The sequence below is a fragment of the Arachis ipaensis genome, chromosome B6 (assembly GCF_059453495.1).
Source record: "Arachis ipaensis isolate K30076 ecotype BB chromosome B6, ASM5945349v1, whole genome shotgun sequence".
Lineage (NCBI taxonomy): Eukaryota > Viridiplantae > Streptophyta > Magnoliopsida > Fabales > Fabaceae > Arachis > Arachis ipaensis.
The window spans coordinates 147,938,899-147,956,718 of NC_142441.1; the positions used below are offsets into that span (position 1 = coordinate 147,938,899).

Consider the following 17,820-nt stretch of genomic DNA (forward strand, 5'->3'; position numbering starts at 1 on the left):
TTATTCATCTTTTCCTTTTTGTTTTACCTTCTCAAGTTTCTTTTTGTTTTACTCTCTTAACAAGAATAAAAACAAAAAAATCAAACAAAAAAGAAGAAGAAACACATAATGCTGCAAAATCACTTGGAAGATGATGAACTTACATTCATTCAACTAAAAGAATGAAAGAAATAAGGAAAAAAAAAAAGAAGAAAAAATGCAGCATTAGAGGAAACATTTTTTTATATTTGCAGTAAATTTTGGTGTTACACGAAGATATTTAAATGTATTGTTTATGAATTTTCGGTGTATGTATACTGATAAATTCTGCATAATTCAAAACTCTTCCTCTTCCTCTTCCTCATCTTCTGCTGCTTCTTCTTCATTATCATCTTTTTATTTTATTTTCTCATAATTCTTTTCAAATTCACCTTTTCGCAACTTCCTTCACTTTCGCGATGATTTTGAGAGATTTTTGAGAGATTTTGATCCTTGTTTGAATTTTGAGCGTTGCGTTTTTTATTGAAGGAGAAGAACCGTTTGCGCTATTCAAGAGTTGGGGAAGCGCATATTTACACGCAATCTAAATTGAGAGTTATTTTTGTTGGATTTGAACCAACTTATATGAACTTTTATACCAAAAAGACTTGTATGTATATCAAACATATTTCCAAAATTATATAGAATCATCTCAAACACTCTAGAATTTGTTTAATTTTTATACGAATATGATTAAATACAAAATTCTAAAATTTATAATGACAAAAAATAAAAAATACTACACTTATAAATTTTTTTATCAATTAAATTAGTTTAATATCAACAAAAATTATTTTTATCATTTTTATTTATCTCCTCACTCAAATTTTATTGTTTAACTTTATTAAAAAAAATATACTTATAGCATTTTTTCAAGATAAAATACTAAAAGTACTTATAAAATTATATATATAAAAAGAAAAGAAAGAATTTTAAAGAAAATTATGACGTAGTAATTATCCAGTATAAGTGTAACTGAATTTGTTAAATGAAGTAGCTCCAACTAAATATGAAACAGAATCCACTCTACCTCCTTTTCTCGTCGTTTTCTCCCTTTAATCTCTCTCTCTCTCTCCTCCTTCCTCAGGTACTGCTATTTTCTCTCTCTAAATATCAATTATTGCGTCCTTTTCCAATCTTCAATAATTTTCTCCAAATTCCCAACCTTTCTCTCTTCTTTTCAACTTTTGATTCATTACTAGCTTCATTCCACTACCTTCACCCAACAAAAATCGCAAGATCTATCTACACAAACTCTCAACTCTTTTCCATTTTCCCCCGTCTCATGGGTAACAAAGTTTGTGCCTTTTTTAGAAAATTCACTTATTTATTATATATATATTTTTTTCAATTTAAAAAAAATGTGAAATTAATTTCACATTTCTTCTTTGTGGGGTTTTGTGTGCAGGTTAAACTTGGAAGTCAGTGATTCCCAAAAAAAAAAAAATGACCCTACCCCACTAATGTTATGATAATCTGGAACCTTTGGCACGCAAGAAAAAAGCTGTCACACGCTATACTGTTATTGTTCCTTCATTATTATTATTTTTTATTTCTATTTCTATTTTGGTTTTCCATTTTTTGTTTGTGCATCGGCTTCAGAAAGGGGATTAGTTTCTAAGGGCCCTGAAAAATTCAACCTGGAACACATGGGGTACCTCAATTCAGTTTTGACATCTTCAAGTCAGGTTCATGCAGCAGAAGATTCACCCGTGAGTGGTGGAGGACTCAGGTGAATACCTCATCTTTTGTTTAGATCTTTCTAGAATTTAAGAATTAGGTCACTATTCTTTTTTTTTTTTTGTAACTTTTCATTGGTTGGTTTTAATGTTTAGTTATAATTTTTTTTGTTGTTATTGTTGTTGCTGCTTGACTGGTATTTAATGATATTTTGGTAGTCTCTGATGAATTTTTTTGTTTTTGGTTAATGTTATGTGTGTCCTTGGTTTTTCTAGTACTCCTTCTTGTGGTGCTATGAAGATTCGTAACTGTTATAATCATGTCTCACTAAGCAAATTTATTAGCCTTAGTTGATAAAGTACTGGTCAATATTTATTTCTCTTGAATACTGATTGTCCACTTCTTGCTTTTTTGCTTTAATAATTACTATTGGTTCATGTTCTTGAACTTGATTTTGTGTATCTTATCATCAACGAATTTTTTAGGGGGATAATGTTACAGTTGTTGTTCTGTGGAGATTGTTATTGTTACAGTAATCAATAATAATGGATATGTTTACTATATCACTATAGCTCAATGGTCATAGTTGGTTTCAATGATTTTGATGTAATCTGTTATGATTTGTATCTGCAGTCAGAATGGAAAATTCAGCTACGGGTATGCTAGCTCTCCGGGCAAGAGATCTTCGATGGAAGATTTTTATGAGACTAGAATTGATGGTGTGGATGGTGAAATCGTTGGCCTTTTCGGAGTTTTTGATGGTATGTTTAACCTTGTTCTCTCATATTCATTTCATTCTAAGTTCTAACCTTGCTGTCTTCATTCCTATTACCATTTTCCCCCTCAAAAGTTTGTTTCAGTCGAAATTAATTTTGCTTTGTGTTTAGTGTTTCAGTCCCTGGATTTTCCCTCTTCAAAATATTGGGAAATTAACTGTTCCATGTAACTTAATGGTGCACTATACAGATTCTTCTGTGCTTGTGCATTCGTACAAAATTCATAGCCGTTTCTTGTCGTTTTTCTGTCCTTTATTTTAAGCCATATCATCTTTATCTTTATGCATATAATTTCTTGGTTTTGTTCTAATCTCTTGGGTCCTTCTGTACATAAGTTACTGATATCACACCCTCTGATGGAAATCTCTATCAAAGTTTCTCTTCTATCTGTCTTTGTGCATAATTTCTTGATCCTTCACCGATGTCTTTTACTTGTTCTTGTATTCTTTATTGTGACTGTAGAACACTTGTTTATTTGTTATAGGAGCAATTACAGAGTCCAAAATGTTTCATTTTTTGACGATGGATATTATTTCTTTTCTAACATTTAAAGAATGTAGCATTTATTTCCTAGAGACTAAATATACAAGTTATAACATATGATGCTACCATTCTTTATCTACTAAAAACTTTAGAAGGTAGCTTTAACTCTGGTGTTTATAACTTTCAGGTCACGGTGGTGCTCGTGCTGCCGAGTATGTCAAACAACATCTATTTAGTAATTTGCTCAGACATCCAAAATTCATTTCCGACACTAAATCTGCAATAGGTCAGAGGAAAAAAATCAGCATAGCCTTCTTCTGGTGTTTTCTTAAAGTTTGCTAAATCCTGAGAATAACTGTTGTGTTCACTTGCAAAATTGTTCTTGTTTGCAGCTGATGCATATAACCACACAGACTCTGAATTTCTGAAATCAGAAAATAACCAAAACAGAGATGCTGGATCAACTGCTTCCACTGCCATTCTAGTTGGTGACCGTTTGCTCGTTGCTAATGTCGGGGACTCTAGAGCTGTTATATGCAGGGGTGGAAATGGTAAGAGTAATAATAATAGGTATTAGCTCCATATTCATGTATATATGTTCTTTTAGGATGTGTTTGGTAAGTGTCTCAGATGTAAGATACAGAAATACTATGTCCCTTTCTATTGTCTCGAGTTTTGGGATGGATAGAAAATATGACAAATTTTGTCTTAGGAAAGAAACAATTTGCTTGTGTTTTTGTATCTACCGTTCTCCAAATTGATGTGTCTGAGCTTCTCTGTATTTCTATCCTGAGACACTAGATTACAAGATTACATGCAATAGTGCACCTTTGTGGTAACATTTGTATGGTGTGTGGGCTCTTCATTTGCTTGTCGTAATTTTTTGTGCAAGAGAGAATCACTCCAACCTTCTTATATTAAATGATTAATTAAAATATTTTACTTGTTTTACTTCTCTCATTTTTCCCTTTAGCCATAGCTGTTTCCCGAGATCACAAGCCGGACCAAACGGACGAGAGGCAAAGGATTGAAAATGCTGGTGGCTTTGTTATGTGGGCTGGTAAGGTCTTATTATAGTTAGCATTCATGAATTGATTTATAGATTCATATTGTTTATATCTTTGAAAACTTCACTTACAGGAACCTGGAGAGTTGGTGGCGTTCTTGCCGTTTCTCGTGCTTTCGGTGATAGACTTCTGAAACAGTATGTTGTTGCTGATCCAGAAATCCAGGTGTGCTTCGAATTCCAGTATTTCTTATATTCATAGTTTTATCTCTGTTCGTATCCATATACAGTGCATAACTTAGTGTAATATATTATATATACGGTTCACATCGAAAAGCATCCTGCCTGTAGATTGAATAAAGAAAATTCTGTTTCGAACAAGATTTGATGTTTCTGAAAAGAGTGTTGTGAATCTTTCAATCAATGTAAATATGCAAACATTTTTATAGTTCTTTAAGGAAAAGTGCTACTAACAATAAGAATCGTGTAATACAGATCTCTGCATAAAAAAATTGTCTCCCGACTGGTCTTTATCATCGCTACCTGGCTTTTAAACCTTGACCTCTGTTTGCCTCTCTATATTCTGGTTACTAATTTGTTTGTGATATTGCAGGAAGAAAAAGTTGATAGCTCTCTCGAGTTTCTTATCTTGGCCAGTGACGGGCTATGGGATGTTGTCTCCAACGAGGTTTGAAGTGATTTTCATTTCTTCTACCTTAACTCTCTTTGATTACTAGCACATTTCCATATGTTCTAAAACATATAAATGAGTTATATCAAGAAGCTACATAATTAGTTTTTGGTGCCATGTTGTGGGGAAGGTTAATATCTTCTCTTCCAAAGAATCAAATACCTACACCAATTAGATGAGAACCTACCAGAAATGATTTCATGTTAAAAACTACTATTTAAATTGGAGAGAAAGGTCTGAATCTATCTCTATCTACTCTTGGTTTTATTGCTATTGAGTTCTCTCTGCTGTAAAGGTAGGTTGACTTACAAAACCTAATGTTCAGGAAAATTAGTTGTCAGTTCGAGTAAAGAACAATACAAAGTGTGAATAAATAGGTGTAAATTTTTGTTATGTGTTAGCATGACTTAATTGAAAACAGACACACAGTGATGCCAATATGTCGATGCAACGTTACATAACTGAAATTCGCACTTACTTGAACTGTGATCATCGCATATCTGTATAACTGAATACCAGTTTTTTATTTTTTTCAATTTGTCTCAAATGGGTGTTTAAACCACCATGTTCAATTAACACAATTGTATCTGATAAAGACTTTGATATAACACCAAGAATTCAAACCCATGATTCAGGAAGCTGTTGCAATGATAAAGAAAATAGATGATGCAGAGGAGGCGGCAAAGAAGTTGATGCAAGAAGCATATCAGAGAGGTAGTTCCGACAACATTACTTGTGTTGTGGTTCGTTTCTTGACGAACCAAGGCGCTGCTTCTGGTACTAGCTCCGGCTAAAGCGTCTCTTGGACACAAAGGGTAGTGCATAGTTGGTAGTTGGTGCAGTGGAGATGTGACAAATGGCAAAATCTGTTCTATCATATTTTGATCATAGGCATATTCCATTTTAGCTGTGTGCCATGCAAGAATTAGAAAAATTAATTTGAAGACTCACCTACTATGGTCCTCTAGCATAGATATTTTATTTCAGAATTTCTTACTTCCACAATTGGTTCGTATTTGTAGCTAGGAGAGATTGTTGTGTAAAAAGTGTGGACAGAGTTTTAATTGCACACACGCACACACAAACACACGCGTTGTATGTAAATTTGGTGTCTGATCTTGCTGCTGATCCCCTTTATTCTCAAACATATAAAGAAAAATATCATGTTAAGAATCCTTTCATTTGTTTGTGCGTTGGGTTTTCCCAGTCATAACTTATTAGTTACCATTGCAACTCAACAGCTAAGAGATTTTTTCGATCAGTTGCAACCGGTGGGATTCGAACATGAGACTTTTAGGTGAAGGGGAAGACTATGCCATTTGAACTATAGTTCGGTGGTTTGTATTATTATTCTTCAGAACACAACATATGAAGTACTAGCAGTTATTAATTATGCATGTCCATGAAAATTGAAAAGGAATAATTTGAGTGATGGACTCAGAAAAGAAGATATCATTGTCGGCAAGGCAGCTATTGCTCTTACGCCCGCGAGCGAACAATTTGTTCTTCATTGTCCATTGTATACCCAAAATACTAAAAAAAGTTACATGCTATCATATCAGTAAAATTTTTAATTTTAATTTTCACTTATGCTTATATAATAAATTAATTTATTAAACTAAAAAAAACTGAATTACATTACTACTGTCATTTTGGCAATATTAGTTAATTTTTTATATGTATTCTCGAGGAAAAAAAATACGTTTATTTATATAATACTTGACTAATTATCAAGGTAAAAGAAATTTATACTGTAAGTAAATAAAACTAAATAGAATTCTAAAAAGTATACCACAAATATAAAGAAGGGGAAGCAAAAGGTGGCACTAATGGATGAAGATTGAAGACACGGAAGAGCGAGAGAGGGGTGTGGAACTTTGAGTGCATTATTGAAGGTGGATGAACAAAATGGCAACGCAAGCTAGACCTTTATATAGGAGAATTCCTCTCTTCTAACTCTAATTTGGAACACAATAGTTTTACTTGCAAAAGGGTCAAGGTGTATATACTAAATTCTAATTAGTCCAACTTGGACCCATAAAGACAAAACTTTCATGCCTTGCTTGCCAAGTTATGGGTCCCATATGAACTTGAAAATTGAGTGAATATATTTAACAAAGCAAGGTTAGTTGGCTATCAATTATTAAATTTTTGGGTAAAGTAGTTAAAGTTTATCAAAAGTTTTAAAAACTACTTTTAAATTTTATGTTGTTTTATTTTTGTCTAAAAAATTTTTAAATTTATATCAAATATACTCCTGACAACTAAATTTTCAAAAAGTTTAGGACTAATTAAAAAATAATGCATGACAATTATATCTAACAGGAGTATATTTCATGAAATTGAAAATTTTTTGGACAAAATTAAAACAAAATAAAATTTAAGGGTATTTTTGATAAATTTCAAAAGATGAAAAGTATAATTTATCCAAATTTAAAATATTCAAAAGTATAGTCAGCCACCAACGCCATAGCCATATTCAAGTTCATTTCCATATTAGTGCAATTCAGTTATTCAAGAAGATGAAGTGGGAACAGAATCATGTATGCTATGGGGTCACTATATGCTAAAATAATGTTTACTTATAATATATTATTTTTGGACAGTGTGTAAGGGAAAATGTTTTTAATTTTGTATGATATAAGAAATACATAATGCTAAATTGCTAACTATGCATGGATCACGTTGAAGCACCTCTCCGGAAAACCGATATTTAATTTGGTTGATTTAAGTGGTTTGCCTCTTGTTTACCTTAAACAATATCACAAATTTGAGTTGTTTATGAGAAATTTACTTTCTCAACCTAGCAAGAAGAAAGATTATTTAATTTTCTTTCCAATCCATGAATATATATATATATATATATGAAAAATTGAAAATATCATTTATTATGATTATTACATTGAAGTTCATGATACTAGGTGCATGTAATGAGTAAAAAATAGGGTCAAGGTCAATTAAGATAGTTTTATTAGTAATTAATTTATTATAAATAGATATAAAAAATATAATTAGCAATTAATGAAATTAGTAAATTATTTTTTTTTCTTTGGAATTTTTCTCTCTTTGTAATGTAAAGGGAAAAAAAAGAGAAAGAATTAATCAATAAGAAGAGAATTATTAAGGAAGAATCAAGAGGGAGGGAGAGATGTTTTTTTAGAAAAAGAAAAAAATTTTAAATAGAAAAATTACTCAAATCACAATATTTGCCTATTTATATATATTAATTATCTATTATTTATTACATATACATCAACGACGAATCTCTTTTATTATTTTATTATGCTCAATACAATATAAATCTTTCTCCCTAATTTGCATGGTGTAAAAATTAAAGATCTCATTGATCAATAAAAAAAAAAAAAATCTGTTGTATATTTCTTTTTTTTTTCAGCCTCAATCATACATAATCATATCTAAATAAGGAAACTTATTAATTATTATACAAAATATCTTTAAGATTTGCAATAATCTCAACATATGAACGCGTGCGTGGACAAGCATATCAATTCATAGTCTATAAAAACAGGTGCATGATATTACAATTTCACAACCCATTGGAAAATTAGAGAGAAAAAAAAATGGCACATCCCATTATTACCCTTCCACTATTATTTCTCTCTTTCACTATGTTTTCATCATCATTACTATGTTCAGCAAGAACAGTTAAAATCTCTGACGTTTGTTCCAAACACCCAAACCCTTATAACTGTAACAACATCTTGAATTCCGTACCAGGTGCTTCATTAGGTGCTGATCTTAATAGCCTTTCAAGATATATAATAACCTCAGCACATGTTTATGCCTTTGATACCATAACCCTAGTTCATAATCTCACTAGGAGTATTAATGACAAACAATTGAAACAACGTTACCAAGCTTGTTCCATGGACTATGATGATGTCTTGCTTTCTCTAACACAAGCTCAACAATCTTTTGTCAATGGAGATTACAAGGGCATGAAGTCAAATGGTCAAACGGCTTTGAAGGATGTTCAAGACTGTGATTGGAAGCCAGGCAATGATCAATCGGATCTACCTAATAAGAACAAGTATTTGGAAGATGTTATCAATATTATTATAGTTCTTGCTGATTTTCTAGCTGGGGTTTATTAGTAGGTTTTTCTCGATCATTTATATGTACGCCTTTTGTTTAATTTTTTAGACAAAAAAAGAGAGAGAGTAGATTTATGATGAGATTTTGTGTATTTTGGTGAAATTAGGGTTCTAGCGGGGAATTATTTTTTTTTTATATATATAATTAGGTTACGCTTGTTTCTCGTAAAAGAGAAAATTTAGAACTTAATAAACTATTTTCTGTTATTATTTTTAATTATTTAATATATATAATAAAATAATGCTATTAGGAGTGATTTAATGGTGAGGGAATCAAATAATATGAAGGAGATCCTCAAGTTCAATTTTTAGGGATTTTTACCTAAATAAAAAAATTATGAGTAAATATCTTTTCTGGTTTCTAACAATTTATTCGATGGACATTGTGCTTCTTAATAATTATAAAAATACAAATCGATCCCCATCTACTTTTGTATTTGTTCAATTCAATTCCTGCAATCGGTTGACAAAATCACACCTGACGTGTCAGATAACCTGTCCACATGATTTTGTCTCCTTCTTAGGGACAAACCGTCCTCTGAGTAACCCCAAAATCATGTTTTATCCTTCGCCTTTTTTGTCTTCCTCATCTTCTTTTCCTGCCTTCGAAACCCAACAAAGAAGAAGAACAAAAAAACTCCATCTTCTGCGGCGCCACCAACTACTTCTCCACTACCCTCGGCCATGGAGGCTTCAGCCCTGTCTTCTCCGCCTCCCTCGTCGAGAAACCCCTCGCTGTCAAGATCATGGACTCCTTTGCATCCCTCCACACAGTAGCAAAATTCATCAATTCCTCAATTCCTCCTCCAATTTCTCAATCCTCCCAACAAAATTCACCTTTCTCGTTCTGCCACAAACTCGGTTCCATTGCCGCCTCCGAATTCACACTCCAATCGCCACCGAAAATCCTTGCTTTGCCGAACTTGTAATTACAGCAAAACCAACCCACGCAACTGCTGACGAGAGAAAGCATGCGAATTTTTCCTTTGGCCCTGAGAGAAGAATAGAATAAGCACTTGCTATTTTTCTTTGGTTTGGAAGTTTTTCTGAGATGGTTGGGGTGGCGGTGGTGTCCTTGAAGCTCTTGGAAGACAAGGAGGACTTAGAAGAATGATAGAGAAAGGACTAGAGTCGTGATTCCTCTTCCTGAGAGTGAAATCATGGATGAGTAACCCGTCGGGATCGAGAAGAGAGCGTGATATTCTCTATGTGGTGGTGGACTTGCTGCGCTAGAGAATGGCGACGTCAAAGGGTGCAACAGAAGAGTTGGGAGAGGGCTTCTTCTTCTTCTTCTTGACCAAGAGAAAAGGAAGGCGCCACGTGGACAGGTTACCTGACACGTTAGTGCATGACTTGTTGTCAACCGGTTTGCAGGGACTGTATTGAACAAATACGAAGGTGGGTGGGGACCGATATGTCACTACAAGAAAAACGCTGAATACTTTTGAATTTAGCGTCGGAGATTAGCGGCGGGTATACCGACAGAATTGGAAATAAATTCATAAGATTAAAAAGTTTCTGCCGGATTTGATTTTCCGACGGTAAATTTGCTAGTAATAATTGGAGGAAAAACAAAAAAATTGGCGCCAAGATTACTGTCGGATTTATCTGCCAGTAATCCTTGATTAGTGCAACACTGCGTTTTGGTCGCCGTCGGATTTTTTCGCCGATAAATCCGATGGTATTCTTGTCCTAAGTTCGAACCGCGAACTCTCTCCCCTCATTTTCGAACTACGTACTCTCTCTAACCTTTTCCCCCCTCTCTCTCTCTCTCTCCCCTCGAAACCACCTCTGCCAGCTCCTTCGCCAGCGTCGGCCACCACCAACTGCGTCCAAAGACTGCGTGAACTTTGTTAAGTGCTCCTTGCGACACGTTGGTTGCTATGTCGTCGCCGTTTTCGTCCTTCTGCCACTACTGCCGCCGTCGTTTCTCCTTTAATTGCCGATCTATGTCTCTCCTTCTTCTTTCAGGTAGGTTGTCCTCATCCCTCTTGCTATTCCATCCCCTTCTTTACTTCATTTTAATTAAAAAACCCTAACCTTTTTTTAAACTCTAACCCTAAATCCTAATTTATGGTATATGCCTATATTTCTGATTTATTTTGATTTTGTTCTATTTTTATTAGATTTTAGGATTTGTTTTAATTTGTTGTTTTTTTTGTTTATTCTGAGTTCATTATTTTATTTTAATTTTAAAATTTTGTGATTTTTGAATTCATTATTTTCTTTATGATTTTTGTTTTGATTTATTTTTAATTTTTTCTGTTCTTATTTTTGTTATGATTTTTAGTTTGTTCTTGATTTTTGTTTGGAGTGTTGTTATCACCTATGAGGATTGCTTTTTGTGAATGTTGTCGAACTAAACTGTGGTGGCTGGACGTGACTGGGTGAGACTGTGTGTGACTCTGTGAGACTTCATTTTTGTCTCCAGTTTAAGTAAGACCTCATCTTTTTTTCTCTAATTGTGACTTCAGTCCCTTTCTTCTTTTTTTTTTTTCTCTATTAAATTTTTTAATATTGTTCAATGAATCTGTTTTACACTTGTGCTATGTTACTTTTTTCTTTATTTTGTTTTTTGATTTATAAATGTAAAAATGATGATTCTGCTGAGTGCTGGATTATTAAAATTTAATATAATGATTGAATTTTTTTTGTCAAATTGAATTGAATTAATTTAATTGAATTTTACTCTTGTATATTTTGTTTTAGACTGATTAAATTTTGTTCCGCTATATGAAAGCATAAATTAGATGTGAATTTTCATTCTTTTATACAATAACTTAGGGACATGAGAAATAAAGACTAATATAAATATGATTATTCAATTAGGTGCCCTATGATTAATAATACAAATTTAAAATAATAAAATCCAATTTTTTACTGTATTTGTTATAATATTTTTATTCTTTTAATTTACAATTTATTAGTACTTTATTATTTAATTAATGATTAAACAAATTATTTTTATAAAAAATTATGTTTTGTATTATCTTATAGAAGAGACCAATATATTAGTTTAAAAAATAAAGTAAAAATAAAATTTTAAATAAAAAATATTTAATATTAAAATTTTTAAATATAAAAATAATTTGTATAAATATTTAAAAGATAAATATAAAATATATGCATAAAATAAATAAAACAGATAAAATGAAAGTACTCATGAGAAATAAATAATTATTTTTGTCTCCTTTATTTATTTTAAACATGTATTTTATATTTATATCCTGAATATCTATATAATTTGCTTTTGTATTTAAAAATTTTAATATTAACTATTTTTTATTTAAAATATCATTTTTACGTTAATTTTTAAATTGGTATATTGGTCTCTTCTTTAAGATTATACAAAAAATATTTCTCATGAAAATAATTTGTTTAATCATTAATTAAATAATAAAATATTAATAAATTAAAAATTAAAAGAATAAAAATACTATAAAAATTACTTGTAAGAAAGTTGAATTTTATCATTTTAAATTTGTGTTATTAATTTTAACAATTTATATTTTTTTTAAATAATTTATGTATGATAAAAGATATGTTTACTTGTTTAGAGTACAAATTTTATTATTATATTTGTATATTTCTGATTTTAATTATACTTTTAAGTACTCTTAATAGATTTATTTTATTATATTATATTATATTTTACATATGAATATATATTCCATATATTATTTTTAATGAAAAAAATTTAATAACCAAACTAACCATTAATTATATTGGTAAGGAATGATCCATGGTAAAAAAAAAAAAAGAGATTGAGTGAGAGGACATGAGATAGCAATGAAGTCGGTGCTGACTATACTGGAAGTCGGTGCTGACTATACTGGGAAGAACAAAGAAGTTACAAACCATGGAAATTTAACGACTCGTTAAGGAATGATGCACTGTAGAATGAGATTGCGTGAGAACGTGCTTCAATTAATGGGGTAGAATTTTAATATTTTAAGAAATTATACAATTACCCATCTCAAATAATAAATTACAAAATAACCCAACTATAGTTAAATAATGACCAATTAAAATGCGACACATCATGAAGGATAACTTACATGTTATTTTAGAGGGGGTTGGGTAGAATTCACTTTTTTTTAATTGTTTTGTCAAAGTTAGGCTTAAATCTTTGATCTTTAAATGTGTCTGATTCACTGTTAAATAAATATATATATAAGCTTAGTGATAACTGTTATACATTTTTGTGACTCTCACCAAACAAAAACAATGGCCAAAAAACTTGTATATATAGAGATTTGTTTAATTAGGTAATCCACAACAACCAAATTTGTATATATGATTTGAATGATTGAATTTTTGTTGTTGAATTTTTCCGAATCAAATTGTTGTGGCCTTAAGCTCATATTTTTTTCCTGAACTACAATATTTAAATTTTGCTATTGTATTGAATGTAATTGTTGAAATTTTTGTTGTTATACTTTTTTTTAATAGAAATGACATCAAGTGAACTTTCTCCAAGAACCTCCTCCTCTCCCTCATAATAATGAAGATAGTAATGTGAAAATTTGTGAAATTTGTGAAATTTGTGAATAATATGATGATTATTAAATGACTTGTTTAGATTTTAGTTAATTGGTTGTTTATTGCAGTAGTTTAGTTATTTTATTTACTACTTGAATTTATTTTAATGCCGTATAAATTTGTGAGCTGTGAATTTGTATTTTGATTTGTGAGTTGAACAGTGAATTTATGTTATGAGTTGTGACTTTTGACTTGTTATAGTTTATATTAGCCATGGTAATTTGGTTTATTTGGAATTTATTTCATTATTTGTGAAATTAATTTTTTGTTATCAGATTTCTTATATTTTTTATTGTGTATGTTTTACGAGTCGCGTTTATATTCCGTCTTATGATTCAATGACTTTACGATTTTGAACTAGCTTTTTGAGTCGAAATAAAAACTGCGAGTTCACTACCTTGCTCTTAGCTGATGAGCATATTTTAATACATGATATTTACAATTTGTTTAAAAGATTTAAAATTTAAGTTTACCATCAGATTTATTGTCGGATAAATCCACCGGTAATTATTAATTAATAATATATTACCGTAGGATTTAGCGGGAGAAAAATCTGGCTGTAAAAATTACCAATGAAAATTTTTCGACGGTAATTAGCGGCAGATGAAAAAATTCGCCGGTAAATAATTACCAGCGAGGTTTATACCGTCGAATTTATTCCGATGGTAAACATATTACTGGCGGATTTTTTTAGTAAATTTGCCGATAAATCCATCGGTATTTACCATTTTTTATAGTTTGCGTTTTTATAATTGTTAGGGAGTGCAATGTCCATCTAATTAATGGTTAGGGACCAAAAACAACATTTACTCAAAAATAATTAATAATGCAACTAAATCAACATTCTTTTATATAAATCTGTTTATTTATATACAATACTAAGCAAGTTTGTGACAAGAAAAGATTAGAATTTTATTATAACTAGATTAACAGAAATAACAAACAATCGAATTGGCTAATAACTTGGGCTACAATCTACTACCCTGATTATTCCAGTTCTTTTAGCTTCTGATCTTTTACTCTTGTACTTTTTGGATACACTTAAACATGTTGAAAGAAACTACAAGAACAAGATTACCTGATAAAAAAACAAATCAGATTTAAAATAACTTGATTGTTAAAAATAGAAGAAAACCTGAAACGAATTTAAATGAAAGTGATTAAAAAAATTTAAGCATAAAAGTGGCACAATACAAATAACAATCTTTGATCTATATATCCAATGTTATGTACTAATATAAAACTTTTAAATTTAGATTCTTTAACATAAAGAAATTGTTAAAATGATAAAATAAAAAATAATTATCATTAAATTTATAATTTTTATAAAATATATTTTATTATTTTAATTTAAGAATAATTAATTTTTTTTATATTATATTAATTTTTTACTTTAAAAAATTTGATCTAAATTTTTTTATAGTTGTGGAGATAGACCTAGGAAGGAAGATGGGACCATATTTAGCCTTAGAGAGTACAGAGGAAAACAAACAAAAGAAAAGGCAGTTAAGCTTTTAACTGACTTAGGAGAGAGAATAAGTGTCGGCCAATTCTCTTTACTTATCTCTTTCAAGTTTCAATCTCCATTTTCCCTGTTGAGATAATTGGTTGGAAGATTATTATTAGGTGAAAACTCAAGTGCACTCGACTTTACGTAAAGTTGATAACTGAAGGTTGTTAGATGATTTAACTGATTTGACTAAATTTTCATCTATCAACTGCACCTGAGTTTCCACTTTATTATTATTATTACTCTAATTGGCCAACACAACATTGCACATATCCTTTAGTTTGCTTTGGAAAATTTAACGGACTATATATTTAAATACGTCCCTAAAAATTTTAGGTTAAACGTTTTTATTTTTAAAAAAATTATTATGTCAAAATCTTTAAATTTTATAAAAATAAGATATATAGATTCATATATTAGGTAAATTTATTATTTTATTTGAATAAATAAATTTTTAAAAATATAACAAAAAATTTATATATTTTATTTTATAAAATTCAATAATTTTAACTTAATCAAATTTATTTAGAGACAAAATCATCCAACACAAAATTTGTGTATATATATACTCAAATTAATATTATTACCGGTTTAGATTGCTCCACCATCAAGCTACTCTAAGAGTTATCAAATATCTCAAAATAATACTATTCGATAAAATAATTTTAGAAAAGTTTTAAAACAGTAGTAATTAAAGATGACAAAAAATTGACTCACAAATAAAAAGTTGACATTTGAAATAGTTGATTATAATGAGAATTATTTTAAGAATATGCTTTTGTGAATTATATTAAAGCAAGCGGGCCATAATTTCCACACATTTCTAAAAAAAGTTTTTTGGGCCTTCACAATGTAGACAAAAAATGGGAAAAAAGTTAAATTATAAGGGACAAAAAAACTATAAAATTATAAATACATCGAAGGAAAAAAAAGGACATAAACAAAAAAGCTGTGCAGTTAATAAAAATGAGAAACCAAGTAATAAAATAAAAAATAAGAAACTACGACATTAATTTAAAGTTTATGAAAGAAATTTAAAGTTTATAAAAGAATCTTATTATTTTTTATTATATTTAAATTTCTGTAATTGAATTCTAAACCAATAAATTGAGTAAAACTTAATTTAATTGCATTATATTTTGATTTTTTAAATTATTTTTTTATTATATATCTATTAATAATTATTGATTCTTTCTTTAAATAGATAACATAAAAAGGAACTAAGCTGAAATTTTAAAATCAAAATTTGTCATGTCACGAAGTTTTAAGTTTAGTTTTTTCTATTCAAATATTTATATTGATAATTTGGTTTCTATTATATATTAGTTATATCTCTTAATTAATTTTTTATAATTAAAATTTGTAATTGAGTATATTTTATTTTTTTAATTTAATTTTTTTATTGATTATTTTTTAAATAGATATATAAAAAAAATGATCCAAATACTTGCACAAAAATGTGGCCATTATCATTCTTTTCACTCATCAATTTTACATAGATTTAATTACTATATCGGTCTCTATAGTTTTACTAAATTTATAATTAGATTTTTACATTGCTTTTAATTTTGCAATTAGGTCATTATTAATGTAAAAAATATTAGAATTAATAGAATATTTTTTCGCAAACTAGGGAATCCATAGTATATCTTTGACCACATTTTTACCAAAAAAATATTTTATTAATTTTAATATTTTAACGCGAAAATGATCTAATTACAAAATTAAAAATAGTATAAGAATCTAATTAAAAAATAATATAAAAATCTAATTATAAATTTAATAAAACTAAAAAAATTAACAAAATATATAATTAAATATTTTATATATTTAAATATTAATAGTAATAATTAAATAATTAATTAATTTCCACTATATTTAAATTATATTGATTGATTTTTTTTATAAATAAAATATATAATTTATTAAGAATTTCACTGTTATTGACCGTGTTAACTACTTATGACAATCCAATTGGATATTCATCATTGACCACCTTAGTCACTGCTTCATTAGGTCACCACATATGTTCCCATAATTTTAATAGTTAACATAATAATTTTATTTTTATGGATTAACATTATGAAAATATTTTATATAAATATTTAATCGTATATTATTATATTATTACAGGTACTAATTTTCAAACTCACTATTTAAAATATCATTTAAATGAATTAAAATTAAATTCTTAAAATAACTATAATAAATACAAATATGACGAATATATTTATATTAATTTTTTTAAATGTATAAATTAATTTAAAAGATATTTACAAATCAGATTTAGTTTAGCATTTCATTCGTTGATTTAGCATTGAAAAAAGTCTAGAGATTAATACGATAGTTAGACTTGGATATGAAAAATTCGTACAATAAATTTTGAATCTAAAAAATTTAAATGGTACCATTATAAAACTTTAGTCTTTTTTTAATTTTTAAAACTAAAAGTATAAGTGTATAAACTTTTTAATTAACTTATGTATTTTTTTTCAAAGATAGATATTATTTTATTATTATAAAATAATAATGTTTCCATAAGGAAGTATAAAAGAAGTTGGATATTCTCAATTATCACCAAATGTGATTGAAAGACAAATAGTTTAAGAAAGAGTAAAGTAAGAATAAATAGAAATTATTAGCATTCATCAGATATAATATAACTATTGACTTCACGCACTAAACTGTTGGCTTCTTGGACTATCTCCGGCTCTGGACTTATTAGTATTTTAAAAGTGGTGAAAACTAAAACATCAACTATTCATTCAGCAATTTTCAACTATAAATTTCATACGTGAGTTTTCACCGTTTTAAAATCACAAACTCCCCTCGAATGAACCTTATTCCCAACCCAGCATCGTGTCGGGCACAGAACAAAAGTTGGAAGTAAGATTTCATGAATGGCGTTATTTACAAAATTGTTCATAGAATCATTTTTATAGTTGTACCAAATACTCCTTCCTACTCATTATACATGTATTTAATACCAAGTCCAATAC

The 17,820-nt window shown here is 29.1% G+C and overlaps 2 protein-coding genes across 5 annotated transcripts; both read left to right on the forward strand.

Moving 5' to 3' along the window:
* Positions 1–1,013: 1,013 nt before the first annotated feature.
* Positions 1,014–5,835, forward strand: LOC107605456 (putative protein phosphatase 2C 59). Of its 4 annotated transcripts, none has more exons than XM_016307343.3 (10): positions 1,014–1,105; positions 1,221–1,315; positions 1,427–1,750; positions 2,332–2,459; positions 3,145–3,243; positions 3,350–3,508; positions 3,931–4,017; positions 4,098–4,189; positions 4,577–4,651; positions 5,290–5,835. In XM_016307343.3, exons 3-10 carry the CDS (start codon positions 1,668–1,670, stop codon positions 5,446–5,448), a joined length of 882 nt encoding a protein of 293 aa, XP_016162829.1. In that variant the 5' UTR covers positions 1,014–1,105; positions 1,221–1,315; positions 1,427–1,667; the 3' UTR covers positions 5,449–5,835. The 4 variants fall into 4 exon arrangements, with proteins under 4 accessions (XP_016162829.1, XP_016162828.1, XP_020960885.1 ...); XM_016307342.3 differs by having other exon boundaries at positions 1,221–1,307; XM_021105226.2 differs by lacking the exon at positions 1,221–1,315.
* A 2,448-nt stretch (positions 5,836–8,283) lies between these two features.
* Positions 8,284–8,769, forward strand: LOC107647690 (pectinesterase inhibitor-like). The gene has a single exon (XM_016351746.1). It carries the CDS (start codon positions 8,284–8,286, stop codon positions 8,767–8,769), a length of 486 nt encoding a protein of 161 aa, XP_016207232.1.
* The last annotated feature ends 9,051 nt before the right edge of the window (positions 8,770–17,820 follow it).

What these genes read in the sequence shown, in the direction of transcription:
- LOC107605456 (XM_016307343.3), top strand. Translation starts at nt 1,668, where the DNA reads ATGGGGTACCTCAATTCAGTTTTGACATCTTCAAGTCAGGTTCATGCA. An exon ending in GTGAGTGGTGGAGGACTCAG is followed by an intron (nt 1,751 to 2,331) that starts GTGAATACCTCA and finishes TTGTATCTGCAG; the next exon opens with TCAGAATGGAAAATTCAGCT. An exon ending in TATATGCAGGGGTGGAAATG is followed by an intron (nt 3,509 to 3,930) that starts GTAAGAGTAATA and finishes TTTTCCCTTTAG; the next exon opens with CCATAGCTGTTTCCCGAGAT.
- LOC107647690 (XM_016351746.1), top strand. Translation starts at nt 8,284, where the DNA reads ATGTTTTCATCATCATTACTATGTTCAGCAAGAACAGTTAAAATCTCT.